Source organism: Sus scrofa, chromosome 2 (assembly GCF_000003025.6).
Source record: "Sus scrofa isolate TJ Tabasco breed Duroc chromosome 2, Sscrofa11.1, whole genome shotgun sequence".
NCBI lineage: Eukaryota > Metazoa > Chordata > Mammalia > Artiodactyla > Suidae > Sus > Sus scrofa.
In genome coordinates this window covers 115,279,336-115,298,775 of record NC_010444.4, presented here as the reverse complement: position 1 = coordinate 115,298,775, position 19,440 = coordinate 115,279,336, and the positions used below count along the sequence as shown (strand labels likewise).

The following is a 19,440-nucleotide window of genomic DNA, read 5'->3' as shown; positions in this document are numbered from 1 at the left end:
ACTCAGTTAAGTTACAGGAAACCATATTCTCAATAACATTGCACTAACTCTTATCCATCCTTCCAGATTTGTTTTAGAGCTGTTCCTGGAATCATACCTCTGCCTTGGGCATGTTATGTTTTGTCCTGCTTTGTGAAACCATCTCCATAAGGTTCTATAAGCTGCCCTTAAACATAATATCCTTCTACTATGTCTTCTGGCATCTTTCAGTCAATCACATCCCAATCCTATTGTGATAACCACACAGATAATGTGTCTAAAATGAAAGTAATGGAAAGCCTCCAGACTCGAATGACTAAATTGATTTAGAGACTGTAGACAAGTTGCAGTAGAAGATGCATCCCCAATGCTAGGGTAGCAGAGGACCCTCCTTGGCATATGACTGCAACATTTTGTAGCTAGAAATGCAGGAAGAATTACTTCAGTGAACATGTCATGGAGATTTTAACTCAATGGACTGAAAAGGAATTAAAATGCAAAAAGCCTTGACTTTGAGTTCCTCAGTTGCTCTGTAAGCTGTATTCAATGTGAAAGTGACACCTTTCCAGCATGCAGTGTATATGAGAACCACTAGATCGATAGTCTGGCTGACGAGGAAAAATGAGACTGAAACTGTAGAAGCTGATGTCTAAGACAGACGAGATCATTGGGAATGGCAGAGGCCTAAGGACCCTTGAGCCTTCCTTGACTGGCAGTTCTTCATGCCGGCAAGAAATAGGATCACTGCTTAGGCTGCAAATATTGGAGGGATGAGAGCAGAACAGTTTTTTAACTCTTGCTGAGTGGACCATATCCATAGTATATTTTAAAATACAGGAACTACAAAACAATAGCAATTACATAGGTTCCAGATATTTTTAATGTGGGGCCAGGTAATGGTAATGCTAATATTTAAGGTGAGAACAAACTCTTTACCAAATTTTCAAAAGTAGACAAGGAGATTTATTTGGTGTTAGCTTTTTAAAAAAAAACTTTGGACAAGTTGCTTGTAAATATCTGTGCTTTAAATCTTGTCCCTTGTAGGAAATTATGATCTTGAGGCTCTGTGATTTGGACAAGCTAATTATAGTGAAAGAAATTAAAAATATTTCAAGTGCACTTATATATGATATGCTACTTAAACAAATCACCCTTCTCAAATGGAAAATCAACATTACTTGAGATAATAATGTACTTATATGCCCAGAAATTTATTTTTAAGTTTCTGTTTTAAAGATGTATGACAGATTAAATATGACCATGTGGGGTTATAAGTGTGAAAGTTAAGATTTAATATGTCTCTAAGGATATGAAACTTTTAGTTTCCAGAATGGTCCATGTTTCCTAAAATTACTGGATTAAAATGAAATTGGGCCAAGTGTTACAGAAGCATTAATGGACAGTTCTGTTTAAGATCTAATTTTGTATGTGAACTAAGTTAGGTTGTTATAGCTTAAAATAGACAGTTATATACTAACAAGATGATTAATGCAAGCCTCATGATAACCACAAAGTAAAAACCTACCACAGATACACAAAAGATAAAGAGAACTGAATCAAAGCATACCAATACAAAAATCACGGATTCACAAAGGAAGAGAGCAAGAGAGTTGGAAAGAAACAAAGATACTACAAAATAGTTGAGAACAACAAAAGATGGCATTAGTATATACTTACCCAACAATAACTGCTTTAAATGTAAATGTACTAAATTCTCCTATCGAAAGATATAGTTGAGTGGATTAAAAAAAAAAAAAGACCCCAAATACATGCTGCCTAGAAAAGACTCACTTCAGTTCTAAGGACATACAAAAACTCAAAGGAATAGAAAACGATATTCTCATGGACTAAAATATTCTCATGGAATGAAATAAAAAAGAAGAAGGGTACCTATAATAATATTTGAAAAAACAGACTTTTAAGTCAAAAACTGTAACAAGAGACAAAGCAAGTATTTGTATAATGACATAGGAGTCAGTTCATTAAGAGGATATAACTGTTGTAAATACACATGCACCCAACATTGGATCACCAAAATATATTAAGCGAATACTAACAGATCTCAAGGGGAAAATCGACAATATAATAATAGGAAACTTCAATACCTTAATTTTAACAATGGAATAAACATCCTGGCAGAAACAGAAAAAGAAACATTGATCTTATTATAATTTTATATATATAGATTTATATATATTAAAATTTAATTATATATATATATAAAATTATACACCCAACAGCAGCAGAATACACATTTTTGTCAAGTGCATATGGAACCTTCTTTAGGATGGATAATATGTTAGGCCACAAAAAAAAAAAATCAGCAAATTTAAGAGCACTGAACTATGAAGTAACTTTCCCACACAAATTATTATAAAATTATAAATCAATAACAAGAAAAAAACTAGAAATTTACAAATATTTGTAACCTGAACAACCAATGGGTCAAAGAAAATATCAAATTAGAAATTTTAAAAGTGCCTTGAAACAAATGAAAATGGAAGCACAACATACAAAAATTTATAAACATAAAGTTATAAACATGTACATTAAGGAAAAAAATTCTCAAATAAACTAACTTTATACTTCAAGGAACTAGAAAAGAAGAGAACAACAGCAAAAACCCAGAATGAGCAGAAGCAAGAAAATAACAAAGATCAGAGTGGAAATAAATGAAATAGAGACTAGAAAGCAGTATAAAAAATCCATGAAACTAAGAGCTGCTCTTTTAAAAAAGATAAACAAAATTGACAAATCTTTCTCTAGACTTCCCAAGAAAAAAATGAGATTCAAATAAATAAGACATTTACAAGAAATACAGAAATACAAAGTCACAAAAGACTTCTATGCATTATTATATACAAAAAAATTAGATAAACTAGAGGAAACAGATAAATTCCTAGAACCATTAAACCTACTGAGAATGAATCATGAATATAAAAATTTAATACCAATAACAAGGTGATGAACTGGTAATCAAAAAATCAATAATTCCCAACAAAGAAAATCCCAAGACCAAATGACTTCACATGTTAATTCTACCAAAATTTAGATAATTAATTCTATTCCTTATCAGACTCTTCTAAAAGACTGAAAAGGAGAGAACACACTCAAACTCATTTTATGATGCCAGCATTGCCCTGATACCAAAGATAGATAAGGATACTACAAAAAAAGAAAAGTACAGGCTATTTATCCTGATGAGTATAGATAGAAAAATTATCAACAAAATACTAGCAAACCAAATTCAACAGCATAATAAAAAGGAATCAGACCAAGACGGCAGAGTAGGAAGAACCTGAGCTTACCTCCTCTCATGAACACACCAAAATCACAACTATTTACAACAACCATCAATTAAAAATACTGGAACCTACCAGAAGAGTTTTTGTTTTTGTTTTTGTTTTTGTTTTTTTTTGTTTTTTTTAGCAACTAAAGATATAAAATCATAATGAGATGGATAAAAGGGGTGGACTTGCAATAAGGCCCATACTTATGAGTTGGGAGACCAACAAACTAGAGAATAATTACATAGCAGAGATTCTCCCATAGGAGTTAGAGTTCTGAGCCCCAAGTTGGGTTACCTAGCCTGTGAGTCATTTACTGGAAAATGAACCCCCAGGGCATTTGGCATTGAAGGCTAGGGGGCTTGATTTTGGTGAGTCCCACAGGAGTAGAGGAAATGGAGACTTCACTCTTAAAGGGCACACACAAAATCTCACACACTCAAGGACCCAGGGTAAAAATAGTAATTTGATAGGAGCCTGGGTCAGACCAATATGCTGGTCTTGGAGTGTCTCCTGGAGAGGCAGGAAGCAAATGTAGCTCCCCCTGGGGACATAGGGATACTGGCAGCAGCCATTCTTGGGAGAACTTTCTACCCTGTGGACACTAGTGCTAGTGGACACCATTGTAGGATTCTTCTGCTGGTTCATTAGCACCAATACCTCACCCCAACCCACAGTGCTGGAACATTTCAGGCCAAGAAACTCACTTGGTGGAACACTCCTAACCATCAGCAGACAGGCATCCTTAAGATCTTGGAAGCTCACTGTCACCTCTGGACATGGCCCTGCCTACCATAGGGCCCAGGATCCAGATCCACCCACCAGGGGACAGGCACCAGAATCCCCTGGACCCTGGCTTTGCCTTCCACAAGCCTGCTCTAGCCTCTAGACTAACCTGACCTACCAAGTGGCATATTTCAGACAAAAGAAAATCACAATGTAAGAAAAAAAAGGAAAAAGAAGACCTAAAAAAAGAACCCCGAAACAATAAAAAAATTATAATATGAACATACATAACAATAATTACCTTAAATGGAAATGGACTAAATGCTCTAATTGAAAGACATATAGAGGCTGAATGGTTATAAAATAAGCCCTGTATATATTCTGTGGACACAAGACTCATTTCATGGCACACACAGACTGAAAGAGAGGCAAAGGAAAATTGTATTCCATGCAAATGGTAATCAAAAGAAAACTGGGGTAGCAGTAATTATACCAGGCAAAATAGACCTTAAAATAAAAGTTTGTTACAAGAGACAAAGAAGAACACTACATTGTAATCAAGGGGTCAGTCCATGAAGAACATACAACAATTCTAAACATACATGCACTGCCCAACAAAGGAGCACCTAAATACATAAAGCAAATATTCACACATATAAAGGGAGAAATCAATACTAATATGGTAATAGCACAGCACTTTGACACCCCACTTAGATAAATGGACAGATTATCTGGAAATAAAATCAATAAGGAGACATAGGCATAGGGACACATTATAGCAGATGAACTCAATTGAACTCAATCAATATGATTATATATATATATATATATATATATAAATAAAATCATAAAGCAGAAGAATACACATTCTTTTCAAATGCAGGTAGATTACATGCTAAGCCACAAAATAAGCCTCAGTAAATTTAAGAAGTTTAAAATGATACCAAGCATCTTTTCTGACCACGACACTATGAGAAAAGAAATCAATTATAAGAAAAAAACTTCAAAAAACACAAATACATGGAGGCTAAACAATATGCTACTAAACAATCAATGGATCACTGAAGAAATCAAAGAGGAAATCAAATGTCTAGGAACAAGTGAAAATGAAAACATGATAATTTAAAACCTATGGGGTAAAGCAAAAGCAATTCTAAGAGGAAAGTTCATAGCAATACAAGCCTACCCCAGGAAACAAGAAAAACCTCAAACAAACAACTTTATACCTAAATATGAACTAGAGAAAAGAACAAAGAAAGCCTAGGGTAGTAGAAGGAAAGCAATCATAAAGACTAGATAAGAAATAAATGAAGTAGGGACTTAAAAAATAGAGAAAATTAATGAAGCTAAAAGCTGGTTCTTTGAAAAGACAAAATTCATAAACCTTTAACCAAACTCATCAAGAAAAAAAGGGCGAGGGCCAAAATAAATAAAATCAGAAATGAAAAAGGCTACAGTCAACACCCGAAATATACAAAAGATGATAAAAGCCTGCTATAAACAACTGTGGGCCAACAAAATGGACAATCTTGACAGACACTTAGGTACAATCTCCCAAGACTGCACAAGGTAAAATTACAGAATACAAACAGACCAATTACCTTTAATGAAATTGAATCAGTAATAATAAAATAAATAAAATCTAGGACCAATGGCTTCATAGGTGAATTCTGCCAAACATTTAGAGAAGAGTTAATACCTATCTTTACCATACTATTTAAAAACTGCAGAAGAAGGAACACTTCTAAACTCATTCTATGAAGCCAGCATCACCCTGATACTAAAACCACAGTTATTACCAAAAAAAAAAAAAAAAAAAAAAAATTACAGGCCAATATCATTGACAAACACAGATGCAAAAATCCATATATATATATATGCAAACTGAATCCAACAATACATTAAAAGAATCAGGACCATGATTAAATGGGATTTATCCCAGAGATTCAGGATTTATCTGTATCTGCAAGTCAATGTGATGTACCACATTAACAAATTAAGAATAGAAACCATATGATCATCTCAATAGATACTGAAAAAGCTTTTGACAAATTTAAACATCCATTTTGATACAAACTCTTCTAAAAATGGGCAAAGAGGGAGCATACCTCAACATATAAAGCTCATACATGACAAACCCACAGCTAACATCATACTCAATGGTGAAATGCTGAATATATTTCCTCTTTGATCAGGAACAAGACAAGAATGTACACTCTTGCCACTTTTATTCAACATAGAATTGGACGTTCTAGCCAGAGCAATCAGAGAAGACAAAGAAATGAAAGGAAAAAAACCTGCTACTGTTTGCAGATGACATGATAATATACAGAGAAATCCTAAGACAGTACCAGAAAACTATTAGAACTCATCAATGAATGTGGTAAATTCGCAGGATACAAAATTAATAAATAGAAATCTGTTGCACTTTTTTTTTGCTGTTGTTGTTGTTTAGGGCCACACCTGTGGCACATGGAGGTTTCCAGTCTAGGGGTCCAATCAGAACTGTAGACACTGGTCTACTCCAGAGCCATGGGAATGCCAGATCCTAGCTGCATCTGCAACCTATGCCACAGCTCATGGCAACGGTGGATCCTTAACCCACTGAGCAAGGCTAGCAATCAAACCCGCATCCTGATGGATGCTAGTTGAGTTCACTAACTGCTACAGTGGGAACTCCAGAAACCTGTCGCATTTCTATACACTAATAAAATATCAGAAAGAGAAATTAAGAACTTAATTTACCATCACATCAAGAAGAATAAAATATCTAAGAATAAACCTAAGGAGGCAAAACCTATACTCTGAAAACTGTAAGATGCTGTTGAAAGAAATCAAAGATGACAAACAGATGGAAAGATAAAATGTGTTCTTGAATTGAAAGAATCAGTGTTGGCAAAATGATTTAACTATCCAAGGCAATCTACAGATTCAGTACAATCCCTATCAATTGCCAAGGGCATTTTTCAAGGAACTTGAACAAAAAAATTTTAAATTTGTATGGAAAACAAAATACCCCAAATAGCCAAAGCAATCTTAAGAAAGAAGAATGGGGAGTTCCTGTCGTGGTGCAGTGGTTAACGAATCCGACTAGGAACCATGAGGTTGCGGGTTCGGTCCCTGCCCTTGCTCAGTGGGTTAACAATCCGGCGTTGCCGTGAGCTGTGGTGTAGGTTGCAGACGCAGCTCGGATCCCGCGTTGCTGTGGCTCTGGCATAGGCCGGTGGCTGCAGCTCCGATTGGACCCCTAGCCTGGGAACCTCCATATGCCACGGGAGCGGCCCAAGAAACAAGAAATAGCAACAACAACAACAACAACAAAAAAGACAAAAAAAAAAAAAAAAAGAAAGAAGAATGGAGCTGGAGCAATCAGGCTTTCTGACTTCAGACTATACTACTAGGTTACAGTCATAAAAATAGTATGGTAGTGAAACAAAAACAGACACATAGATCAATGGAACAGGAGAGAAAGCCCAGAAAAACATCCATGCACCAGTGGCCAATTAATATACAACAAAGAAGGCAAGAATATACAATGGAGAAAAGACAGTCTCTTTAATAAATGGTCCTGGGAAACCTGGAGTGCTCCATGTAAAAGAATGAAATTAGAATATTCTCTAAAACCACACAGAAAAATAAACTCAAAATGGATTAAAGACCTAAATGGAAGACCAGCTATGATAAAAATCTCAAGGAAAACATAGGTAGAACATTCTTTGATATAAATCTCAGAAATATCTTTTTGGATCCATATCCTAGAGAAATAGAAATAAACAAGTGGGACCTAATTAAACTTAAAAGCTTTTCCATAGCATAGAAAACCATAAACAAAACAAAAGGGCATCCTATAGAATGGGAGAAAATATTTGCAAATGATTAAACTGACGGGATTGATCTCCAAAATACACAAACAGCTCATACAGCTCAATATCAAACAAATAAACAGTCCTATCAAGAAGTAGTCAGAAGATCTAAAAAGATATTTCTCCAAACAAGACATGTAGACAGCCAAAAAGTACATGAAAAAATGCTCAACATCACTTATTATTAGAGAAATGCAAATCAAAACTACAGTGAGGTACACTGATCTGAATGGCCACCATTAAAAATTCTACAAACAATAAATGCTGAAGAAGGTGTGGAGAAAAAGGAACCCTCCTATACTGATGATAGGAATGCAAATTGGTATAGCTACTATGGAGAACAATATGGAGGTTCCTAGTAAACTTAAAAATAGAACTACCATATGATCCTACAATCCCACTCCTGGGTGTATATGTGGAGAAAACCATAATTTGAAAAGATACATGCATCCCAGTGTTCCTAGCAGCATTGTTTATAGTAGCCAAGATATGGATGCAACCTAAGTGTCCATTGGGAGATGAATAAAGAAGATATGGTGTGTGTGTATGTATGTGTGTGTGTGTGTATATATATAATATATAGTGCATATGTATATAATGGAATATTGGTTGGCCATAAAAAAGAATGAACATCTCCTCAGAAAAGAAAATCATGGACTTGGAGAAGAGACTTGTGGCTGCCTGATGGGAGGGGGAGGGAGTGGGAAGGATCGGGAGCTTGGGCCTATCAGACACAACTTAGAATAGATTTACAAGGAGATCCTGCTGAATAGCATTGAGAACTATGTCTAGATACTCATGTTGCAACAGAACAAAGGGTGGGGGAAAAAATGTAATTGTAATGTATACATGTAAGGATAACCTGACCCCCTTGCTGTACAGTGGGAAAATAAAAAAAAAAAAAGAATGACATAATGCCATTTGCAGCAACATGGATGGATCTAGAGATTATACAAAGTGAAGTCATCCAGACAGAAAGAGACAAATATTATATGTAGAATCTAAATGACACAAATGAACTTATTTATGAAAGAGAAATAGACTTCCACATGCTGTGGGTGTGGCCATAAAAAAACAAAAATCAATTATAATGCTGTAACTTTAAACTTATACAATGTTTTATGTCAATTATATCCCAATAAAGCTGGAATAAAAATAAAAATCTTGGGTGGAACTAAAGTCTTTGAGGGAGGAAGTTGGTTAAAGAGAGTATTCTAGTAACCAAATAATGAAATTTTAAAATTTCCCAAAGGGAAAAAGTATATAATTATTTGGAACAAGTTAAGTTTTGAATCAGTGAAAGGTCATATGTCTAGGACATTTCTGAGGATCATAGATCAATACTGAACCTCAAAAATGAAAAGTATACTAGAGAAAATGCTGACTATTGAGTTCATAGGTATTCAATTTCTCTCTCTAAGAAAAAAGTGAGATAAGGAGTCAAGTCATTCAATTTCTAACAAGGTTTGCAGTGGTTTGTCTAGTTCTATGATTTGTTTAAATAATACAGCGTCTTCCCCTTGTTTGGTAATTGCAAGGATTATTATAGTCTGCCAGAGATAAAAGTGGTATTTTACCTGCTGAGTAGATTGGATCAGAGTGTGAAATGCAGGATTAAAGAGGCTGGATGCACAGGCATCCACATGGTCCTGGGGTGTGTGTTCTAAAGGGATGCTCATTCTATACTTTATGTTCTCAGAAGAGCTTGGGGACATGACAAACCATAACTCTGTATTAATAATGGTATTTTTCCATTTTTTTGGTGTTTGGGTTTTTTGCCTTTTTGTAAATATCTCTGTACCTGTCTTATCCCTGATATATTTTTTAAAAACTGAACATAACTCAAAGGCATCTTTTTTTCAATCCATAATCATCCTATTGGAACAACCATGCATAACTCATTCAGAAAATATTCTTTCGCTCACTCTAAGTTAGGACTAAGTTAATTGATGCCACCTTCCACCTTTGCCCTCCACAGAATCCTATTTTACTATTTTACAGCAGTTTGTCTAGTATACTGTAAATATCTGTTTACATGTCTCCCTCCCAGGTAAACTTTGAATTTCTGGACTGCAGTATCTAAGTTAAAAGAAAAAAAAATCTTTTTCTTCTCTGTCCTTGTAACAACATTTCGTCTTCAGTAAATGATGAATGCGTGAATAAATGAGTCACCTACTTTCACCTAAATGTTCTCAATGTCCCATTATTCTCAGTCTATATACTTCTCTCTACACGAGTCCTTTGTTTTCTTCATCTGAATTTTTGCTCCTGCTTTGTCATCTGTAGTAGGTAGAATTGTGTCCTCCAAAAGATATGTCCAAGTTCTAGGCCCCTGTACTTGTCAATGTGACTTTATGTAGGTAACTAAGATAAGGATTTCAAGATGATATCATCTTGAATTAGGTCGTTTCAAAGAGGAATTACACTGGACAAATTAAATAGGCAGAGAAGACTTCAAGTCTTGCAGTAGGGGAGAGAGATACAATTTAACTCCCCTGAAACAAACAACAGGAGGATTTTTTGATGCTGCAGTGAGCTAGTGGAAAATTACTGGGAGATGTTAGAGGAGAGGCTGGTCAGTGTAATGAGGTCATCTGTGTTTCCTGTCACCTGAGTCAGAGCCCTACTCTCCCACAGAGACTGGAAGAGAGGAGCACTATCTTGATGGCTCTCAGGTTCTGGAGAAAGGTGTTTCTGGATTCAAAAAACTGTAAAAAGGCTGAAGAAGAGAACTAATTTATAACTGCAGGTTTTCTAAATAAATGCTCTAGGAAAAGGGAGATCAGGGGCCTAGAGTCAGGAAGAAGCCTGTTGAAGCTTTAGTCCAGCTTTAGCTTTAGGAAAAGTTAAAGCTCTCTTGGTCTTATGTGAGCCTTAAGTGCACAGTGTTCTTGTGTCCTTATGTGAGACAGAAAAGAAGAAGACATATAGAGACACAGAAGGAGTAGGCATGTGGACACAGAGACAGAGACAGGAGCAATGTGTCTATGAGCCAAGAAATGCTAAGGATTTCTGAAAGCCACTAGGAATGAAGAGAGGCCTGGACTTCATGCTCCCCTGAGCCTTCAGAGGAACTATCCCTGCCACCACCTTGATTGAGGACTTTAGTACAATGAGATAATGGATTTCGTTTTTTTGTTTGTTTGTCTTTTTAGGGCCGCGCCCAGCACATATGGAGGTTCCCAGGCTAGGGGTCAAATCAGAGCTGTAGTTGCTGGCCTAACAACAGCCATAGCAACACCAGATCCGAGCCACATCTGCGACCTATACCACAGCTCACAGGAATGTTGGATTGTTAAACCGATGAGCGAAGCCAGGGAGCCTGCATCCTCAAGGATACTAGTCAGATTCGTTTCTGCTGAGCCACAACAGGAACTCTCTGGATTTCTGTTTTTCTTTTTTTTTTTTTAAAGCCTACCAATTTGTCATAATTTGTTAAGGCAGACCTAGGATTGTAATACATCTTCTTTCCAGAAAGTTTTTTCTCTATTTCCCATTTAATTCCAAACATTAGAATTGAATACCTCATTTAAGCCTCATCTTAATTGTTTTGTCTTCCATTCCATTCTCTCTTAATTTTTTCTTTTCTTCTATTTCAGAACCACCAAAAAGCCATGGTTTATTCCTCTGGATTTTTAAATAATGATAATGTCAAGGAAGGATAGTATGGCTGAAATTGGTGTAGTATTCACTCCATCAAGCATGCTTTATGTCTTATCCCCCCCTTTTTTCGGCCATGCTCACAGAATGTGGAAGTCCCCAGGCCAGGGACTGAACCCACAGCACAGCAGTGACAACACTAGGCCACCAGGGAACTCTCTTTTATCCTATTTTAGTATTATAAAAACATAAAAAGGAAAGCATTTTTCTTTGTATTAAAAATAGAGACACTGTGGAACAGTTTGATTAAATAATACTAACTCGTAGGATAAAACTTTAAGAGATCAGAGTCCAGAACCTGTTTCTTAACTATCTTACTACATTTATCTGTTTATGTCATTGAATATTTAACTCTCTTATATCTCACATTGTCCTATGTTGTATTGTCTCATATTATAGTTATTTATGTACTATTCTAGTACAAATTATTCAATTGCGATAACTAGAAATCCAAGATGCACAATCATATCCATCTAATGTTCCCATTTTAAAGGCTTGCTAATATTATTTATATTATTATACATTTCTTTAAACTTTTATAATTCAAGAAGGAATTTGAGGTACCTTGCTTGAACACCTTTAACCTTTAACTAATTTAAAAGTTCTATTGGGAGTTCCCGTCGTGGCTCAGTGGTTAATGAATCTGACGAGGAACCATGAAGTTGCAGGTTTGATCCCTGGCCTTCCTCAGTGGGTTAAGGATCTGGCGTTGCTGTGAGCTGTGGTGTAGTTCACAGATGTAGCTCGGATCTGGAGTTGCTGTGGCTGAGGCAGAGGCTGGTGGCTACAGCTTCAATTAGACCCCTAGCCTGGGAACCTTCATATGCCAAGGGTGCGGCCCTAGAAAAGGCAAAAAACAAAAACAAAAATAAATAAATAAATAAAAGTTCTATCGCATTTATCTTTTCACAGCATTTAGCACGATTTTTTGAAGATCAGAAGTGCCCAAATTTTGTTGAATGAATATAATTAACCCAGGTCTTGGCCCCCAGCTGTCCTCTAATTCCCCAGCATTCTAGAATCATATTTTCCTTTAATATTTTAAAAGCAGGGCTAGGGCTCCTATTCTACATACAGTGGGAAGTTCATTGCTCTTCTGCCCCACAAAACTTATGAATCTTATAGGTTAGGAGAGGGCGCCATATATTTTCCCTGGTCACTTGTCACTTGAGTTGTTTTCCTTTGAATCCCTGCTCTTAGCTCCACTCTATGGCTTATCTCCTGAGATTGTCATCCTTGTGCTATATTAGACACTGCTCTAGTGACATAAGCATGTGGGGTTATAGACTCTTATTGATGGCCTGGAATATAAAGGGGATTAAAGTACATCACAGCTTTCAGTTATTCACCCAATAATTCCCCAAACAAACAAACATTCATTCACTGTCTAGTGGCCCTGTGTTGGGTACTGCAGAGACAAGGATAAGCAAACAAATACAAGTCTCTACCATCATTCAGCTCATATTCTAGTCAGGAAGACAAAACTCATACAGGTACACATAAATGTAAAGTTACAACTGAGGTAAGTGTGATGAAGGAAAGGCCCATGGTAGATTGAGAGCTATGGTAGTGGGCTTGACTGAGAAACTAAAGGATAAGTAGGCATTAACCATCTCTACATATAGAGAGGGAGAGGCAGAGGACATTGGAGAAAGGGGCGACAGCACGTGCAAACAAATAGTAGTCAGGTGGAGCAAGGCACATTATGGCAACTGCAAGAAACTCCATGTGTTAGGAATGTGTAGACCTGGGCCAAGAAGGGAGAGAGAAGTCAGTGTGGAGAAGCCATGAAAGCCACTTAAAGAAATGCACAGTTGACATCATGCTTCCTCAACAACATATATAATCTTAATCCTAAAGTTAAGGGAGAATTATTGAAGAGTTTGAAGCAGGGGATTGACATGATCCAATTTGTATTTTGAAAAAGAAATTTTTTTTGGCTACACTGTAGAGATGAGAAAACAAGTAAGGCATGGTGGATGCAGGGGTTATAAAGGAGGAGGCCTTAGTCCAGGGTAAGAGGTAATGGTTTGGGATTAGGAAAATGATGGTAGAGATGAAGCTAAATGGAAGGATTTGGGAAGTGTTTAGTGAGGCATCAAGCAAGAAGATGTAGTGATATAAGAAGCATAGGATGTCAAATAGGGTATAGGAAGCAGCTTGAAAAAATGTGTATTAGACATTATGCATTAAAAACTAATCAGGTTTTTTTTGAATATGGAAATTCTCCCCAGCTATATCTATCCTTAGGCTCTTTCCTAAGAGCTTCTCCTTTAAACCTGCTGTCTTTCCTTCAAAACCATATTCCAGCACACCTTTCAGGGTCCTGGGGCTGTGTGTGGCAGTGACCCCAGTGGGCATAGTATACTTCAAGCTTCCTCTAGCCTTTCATATCCTAGCATCTCATTTGCTGCTGACCAGCTGTAATAGCTATATCTTCGAGAAGATCACCTTTGTATTATTTTCTAGTTCTCATTCTATATGTCATGCCCTTCCCTCAAAAATGTCAGTTTTAGTAACTCAAAATGTCTCACAGAAACTGAAAGCTAATATGTAGTCGTCTACACAGAGTAAGTTTTTCACATTAACAATATAGAATCAAAATGCTTAATAACAATGATTTGCAAATCTATATATTCTGGGGAGGAAGAATATCTCTACCTAACATTGGCTCTGTTCTTGTGCTCTTTTAAAGGAAACACTCTTCTTTGCCAGAACGTCCCTTGTTTCCACATCCAGATTTTTTCACCAAGGTGGATAAAGAGTTGGCAAGAATCATTGACCATCACGTAAGACTGACTTTCTTAAACTAGCAGCAAAAGTTTTGTTCTTTGAAGGCATTTTGAGTCCGAAAGTGTCATTCTGAGATGAAAACATTAATACATGGAACTCAAAAGTAGAGCCATGATTGAGATTTCCCAAACTGAATTATATCTCACTATATTATCTATATACCTCAGCGCCTTTATTGGGTTACACAAAATTTGGCTTTCTGTCATTTGTAAAATATTAGCCTTATCCTGTTTCCTAAATTAATAATTTTTTGTGGCAAAAATCTTATACTGAACATGTAACACTGATTTCTTTTGCAGTGTGTAGTTTTAATAATAGAACAAAAATCTTTTGATTCAATTTTCAGTGACCATTCTTTACCCCTGAAATATTAGAAAGACTTTAATCATTTTGTACTTGGTATGAGTTAAACAGTGGCAATAAAGACCATTTACTTAAACATATTTTAATCCACTGACCTATATTTAGTCAATGATTTTGTTCTTGGTATGAGTTAAACAAGCAGTGGCAATACAAGGCCATTTACTTAACATATTTTAATCCATTGAGCTGTATTTACTCAATGATTTCTTGCCAAATCATTTCATGACTTCTTTTTAAGAGTTGAAGGTAGGAGAGAGCACTTATTTTTTGTTTTTTTTCTTTGAATATAGTGTAGATTCAATAACATGAAGAATATTTTATATTAATTTTATCACCAGTTCAGCATTATCAGATTGTGTTTATATTCCCATGATTAAATTTTTTGTTCCCTTTAATTAGTGATGTTTTGAGAAAGGATAAGTGATTATTTCATTTATTGATTCCATTAAGTAGTTATTTATCACATAGTTAATATTTAGGCCGCTCTGGCAGTGGCCACAGTATTGGGGTTGGAATCTGAATAATATCCTGGAATCACAAAATGGGAGTTATACTATTGTTATTTTATTCACTAATAAAATTTATGTTAAACCAATATATCATATGTATAGGGCATTATCAAAAATTCCTAATGGTTCCTAAATCGCAGCAACATTTTATTATTCACTGCAACTAAATTATCTAGACTAGATTACAAAATATAGCGGGTGGCCAGTGTTTATCAACATGTATAGGATAGTTTTAATAAAACAAAAACCTTTTGACTTATTCTTTACCCTTGAAAGATTTGAAAGACTAATCATTTTGTGATTAAACACATCAGCCTAAAGACACAGAGGACGTTGTTTTGAATGAGAGAGAGGAGGCTGGGAAATGGCTCCTAAAAAACCATTATCTTAAAAACAAAACAAAACAAACAAAAAAACCATTATCTTTTCCTTTCTCTAAGAGGTCACTGCCATCAATCTGGTTATATCCGATGGGTAAAGGAATCCTTTCTGAAAGTATGTTTGAAAAAAGATAGGATCCAGATTGTTAGATCTGTGACTAGCCTAACCAAATAATTAGTAGTTTGGTAGTATTGATTTGGGAAGGTTTTTGGAAATCTCTCTTATTATCACATTTTAAAAGTATTCACGTGTATACCATTTCCTCTGAGATAGCCTATAGCTAGAGTGCTTTGTACTTACATCTTACTTTACAAAATACTCTTAAATAGTTAATCTAATCCTTACAACTCTGTAAAGCATTTACCAATAAGAAGAATGTAGATTTACAATTCAGTTAATTGCCCAAGGTTTTAAAGTTAGTAAATGACTGAGTCTACACACAAAACCAGATCTCTGGACTCCAGATCCACTTTTCTTGCCAGTTCTTCATAGTTGCTCAATTTCTTGGTTTATAATTTCCTAACCTTAATGGGGGAAGGAAGGAAGAATCTGTAGCATTGACAAAAACCAAAACCACCCAGTTACAGCTTTAATTTGTTATGCTAAGAATAAGTCAATTGAGTTTTATCAAGTGTCCCTGAAAAGGCAAGGAATAGGGCAGATAACTAATTGTTCAGCTGATATTAAGGTGCCTTGTACACTGCCTCGTATTCCATAGAGTGATGACTGAATCCCTGAGTGAATGGGCTGAATGAAGCCATGTTGTGCTTCTCTTTCCCATCAACTTCAAGCATATTTGCATCCTCCCAGCTGCCACAATTGATGGTAATAATGGGAAATAAAAGAAAAGACAATTCACTGTCCAAATGGAATCTGTCATAGTCAACAGAGAAAAAAATTGGGCAAGAAAAGTTTACATTTGGGGGAGGGGTTAACAAAAAGAAGGATCATAACGTTATAGAGAATTCTAACTATGCCAAGTTCCCACAAAGGAGGAAAAAACCAAAACAGATGCCTCGTGGTCATGAGCAATATGATACCCAATTACTGCTTTTATACTTGTGGTTTAGGAAACCAAAGAATTCTGTTTTACTGGGAGTTCTTAAGAATTCATCCTCTCTTGACTTTTTATACAAAGTCATGAGGTACACTGAGATCTCTCATACAGGGTACATTAGTTGTCTTTGTTTATAGATCCCGTCCTTACTCTACGAACTACTACTTTTATGCTATATCATAAAATTGGTAGTTTTGTCAAACAAGTGGTATTATTTATTATATGAGAGAAAATTATATGTCATAGATAGGTATCATGGAATTTGTAGACTAAGGCAAGGCATGAATTTCAGCCTGTGCTGGAATGTTCTTCCTCAATTTTCCAGATATTTGATGTAAAAATGGCCTCTGAGAAGTGAAACTTAGGTGAATAATAACTGTGTGTAAAAACAGTCTAAAGATAAATGCAGGTAACTCTCTTATTTCATATCTCTGTAAAGTTTAACTGGAAATTTAAAAATCATGATTTTTATTTAATATTTAATCTGAGTACATTGACATTAAAAAATATATATTTGCCTTTGGAAAGCTGAGTGATGTGTTGTGGATGCTGAAGTTTAGGTCTGCTTATGAGTATCTGTATATTCCAGATGATAAATAACAGTCATGATTCACAGCACTGGTATGTAGTAATTTACAAGTTAATTGGTAGGTTTTTAAGAATTGTCTAGTCCTTGGGAAGTGCACGGGCTAAGGGTGACAAAATGAACAATGCAGGTTGTATCTTTAGAAATTTTTAATATTTCATGCTAGAGGTCATTCTGCCCTGAACTTTTTACCTGGCCTGAAGAGGTGATTTTTTCTTCTTTTTTTGCCATGTCCCTCAGTAAAGATATTAGAAGGGGCGAGAAAGGGGTCCTCATGATTATGTTTGCTGGATTTGCCCTCATTACTTCCAACTACTTATTCCCAGCACTCTCGCCTCCAGAGAATGCTATTATTGTTATGAATTAACATATTCAATTGAGATGAATTCCTATGAAATATTTGTACTGGTCTCTTGCACGTCAGCCTTTGTCTTCCTATTAATTTCATTTTTTTTGAAATATCAAAAGGACTTTTATTTTTTTGGAGTTCCCAGTAACTTCATTTCCAGCCTCTCAGGTAACAACTACTATCCTTCTTTTTTGCCGTTCATTTTAATATATTTTTCTTTTGTTTTGCTTTGGCTTGCTTTTTCATTTTCAGCTTCCATATAGTCATGTCAAGACCAATATTTATGGGAAAACAAAATTCCTTTGGTATATAGAAATTCAAACCCTATTATTATTGGTTCATTATTATTAAAAATGCTAAGAGGGAATTTAGTTTTTGTGGGTCTTGTACACTTTCTATAAATGGCTTATATAGTTTTCTAGTATGATAGATTATAAATTCCTGAAGAATATCAGAAAAACCAAGAAAATAATTGGATATAAGAATCTACATTTTGAGGAGTTCCCGTCATGACGCAGTGGTTAACGAATCCGACTAGGAACCATGAGGTTGCGGGTTCGATCCCTGCCCTATGCTCAGTGGGTTAACGATCTGGCGTTGCCGTGAGCTGTGGTGTAGGTTGCAGACGCGGCTCGGATCCCGCGTTGCTGTGGCTCTGGCGTAGGCCGGTGGCTACAGCTCCGATTCAACCCCTAGCCTGGGAACCTCCATATGCCGCGGGAGCGGCCCAAGAAATAGCAGCAACAACAACAAAAAAGACAAAAGACAAAAAAAAAAAAAGAATCTACATTTTGAGAAGCTAAATTGATATATTTTTTAATGGAAAATCATATATAAATGACACTTTCTCTCTGTAACAGTGGCAGGAAGAGCTAAAGATCCGACAAAATGAAGACGCAATATGTGAGGCCGAAGAACGTAAAAATAAAGAGTTAGAGGAGAAAAAGCACCTCAGAGAAATTATGAAGAGAAGAGAAGAGAAACTGCACAAGCAAACCAAACCCTATGAGCTTCCTCCTAGGACTGAAGTAATTTCATCAGAAAAGAAAATGACCCCTCAAAACCGAGGTCTATAAGCCAGAAATTCATTGCATGCAAGAAACCAAGATAGTTACAAGTTAGGAAAAAAATTCTTAATTAACTGTAAGCCATTTCTTAGAAAGGAGTTGTTATCCTAATGCAGGCTCTTTAAGAGTCCTATCTAGTCCCAAATTAACAGTTAGCCCTTAATATTTGAGTGAAGCATTTTGCTAGTTAAATATTTTTAAGAATATGGCTAGAGCTTTTCCTGGTTGACTCCTATCTTGTGATCCTACACATACTTGATGATTCTTGGAGTATTGACACTCATTGGACTGTTAGATGGAAATGAACTGCAAATTATTAATGAGTCAAAAATAAAAGGAGTGAACATCAACTGATGCTCCTATAACAACTGTTATACAAATAAAAGAAGTAAGGCCTCTTTTTGAATTTGTATTTCATAGTGAATCTATGCTAAATCAAACCATATGTCAGAAGCATGAATTCGATAAATTACTCTATATAGACAAATATGGACAGGCCAGTCATCTCAGGGTGAATTCATCTTTAACAGATACCAAAGGAGTCTTCTGAGTGACAGTGAGTTTGCTTTGGCAGATAAGGTGGTAAGAATGGATTTGTATGGTCCTAGAAGGTATTTGCACTTACTGGAGGGATTCATCAAGTCAGGGATCATTTTAAAATCGACCCTTCACTTTTTCTGATACTCTCAATCCATGGGTTAGAGTAATGGAGTGGGGTTCTTATGATACCTTACACTCATTTTCTAAAAAAGATAAATAATCACAGCTCACTTTTGCACAGGTGACTTGGTGATATTCGAGAGACAAAAACTTTATTGGG

General features: G+C 35.8%; 1 protein-coding gene across 7 annotated transcripts in view; it reads left to right on the top strand.

Moving 5' to 3' along the window:
• Positions 1 to 19,020, top strand: part of TMEM232 (transmembrane protein 232) — a 243,920-nt gene extending 224,900 nt beyond the window's left edge. For 5 of the 7 annotated variants that reach the window (XM_005661576.3, XM_013995016.2, XM_021084612.1 and 2 more), the window contains 2 exons: positions 14,211 to 14,304; positions 18,414 to 19,020. In XM_005661576.3, the coding sequence (XP_005661633.3) occupies positions 14,211 to 14,304; positions 18,414 to 18,629 (310 nt within the window). In that variant the 3' untranslated portion in view covers positions 18,630 to 19,020. Of the gene's footprint in view, positions 1 to 14,210; positions 14,305 to 16,943; positions 18,073 to 18,413 lie in introns of those variants that run through there. The other 2 variants (XR_002341851.1, XM_021084613.1) reach the window with 2 other exon arrangements.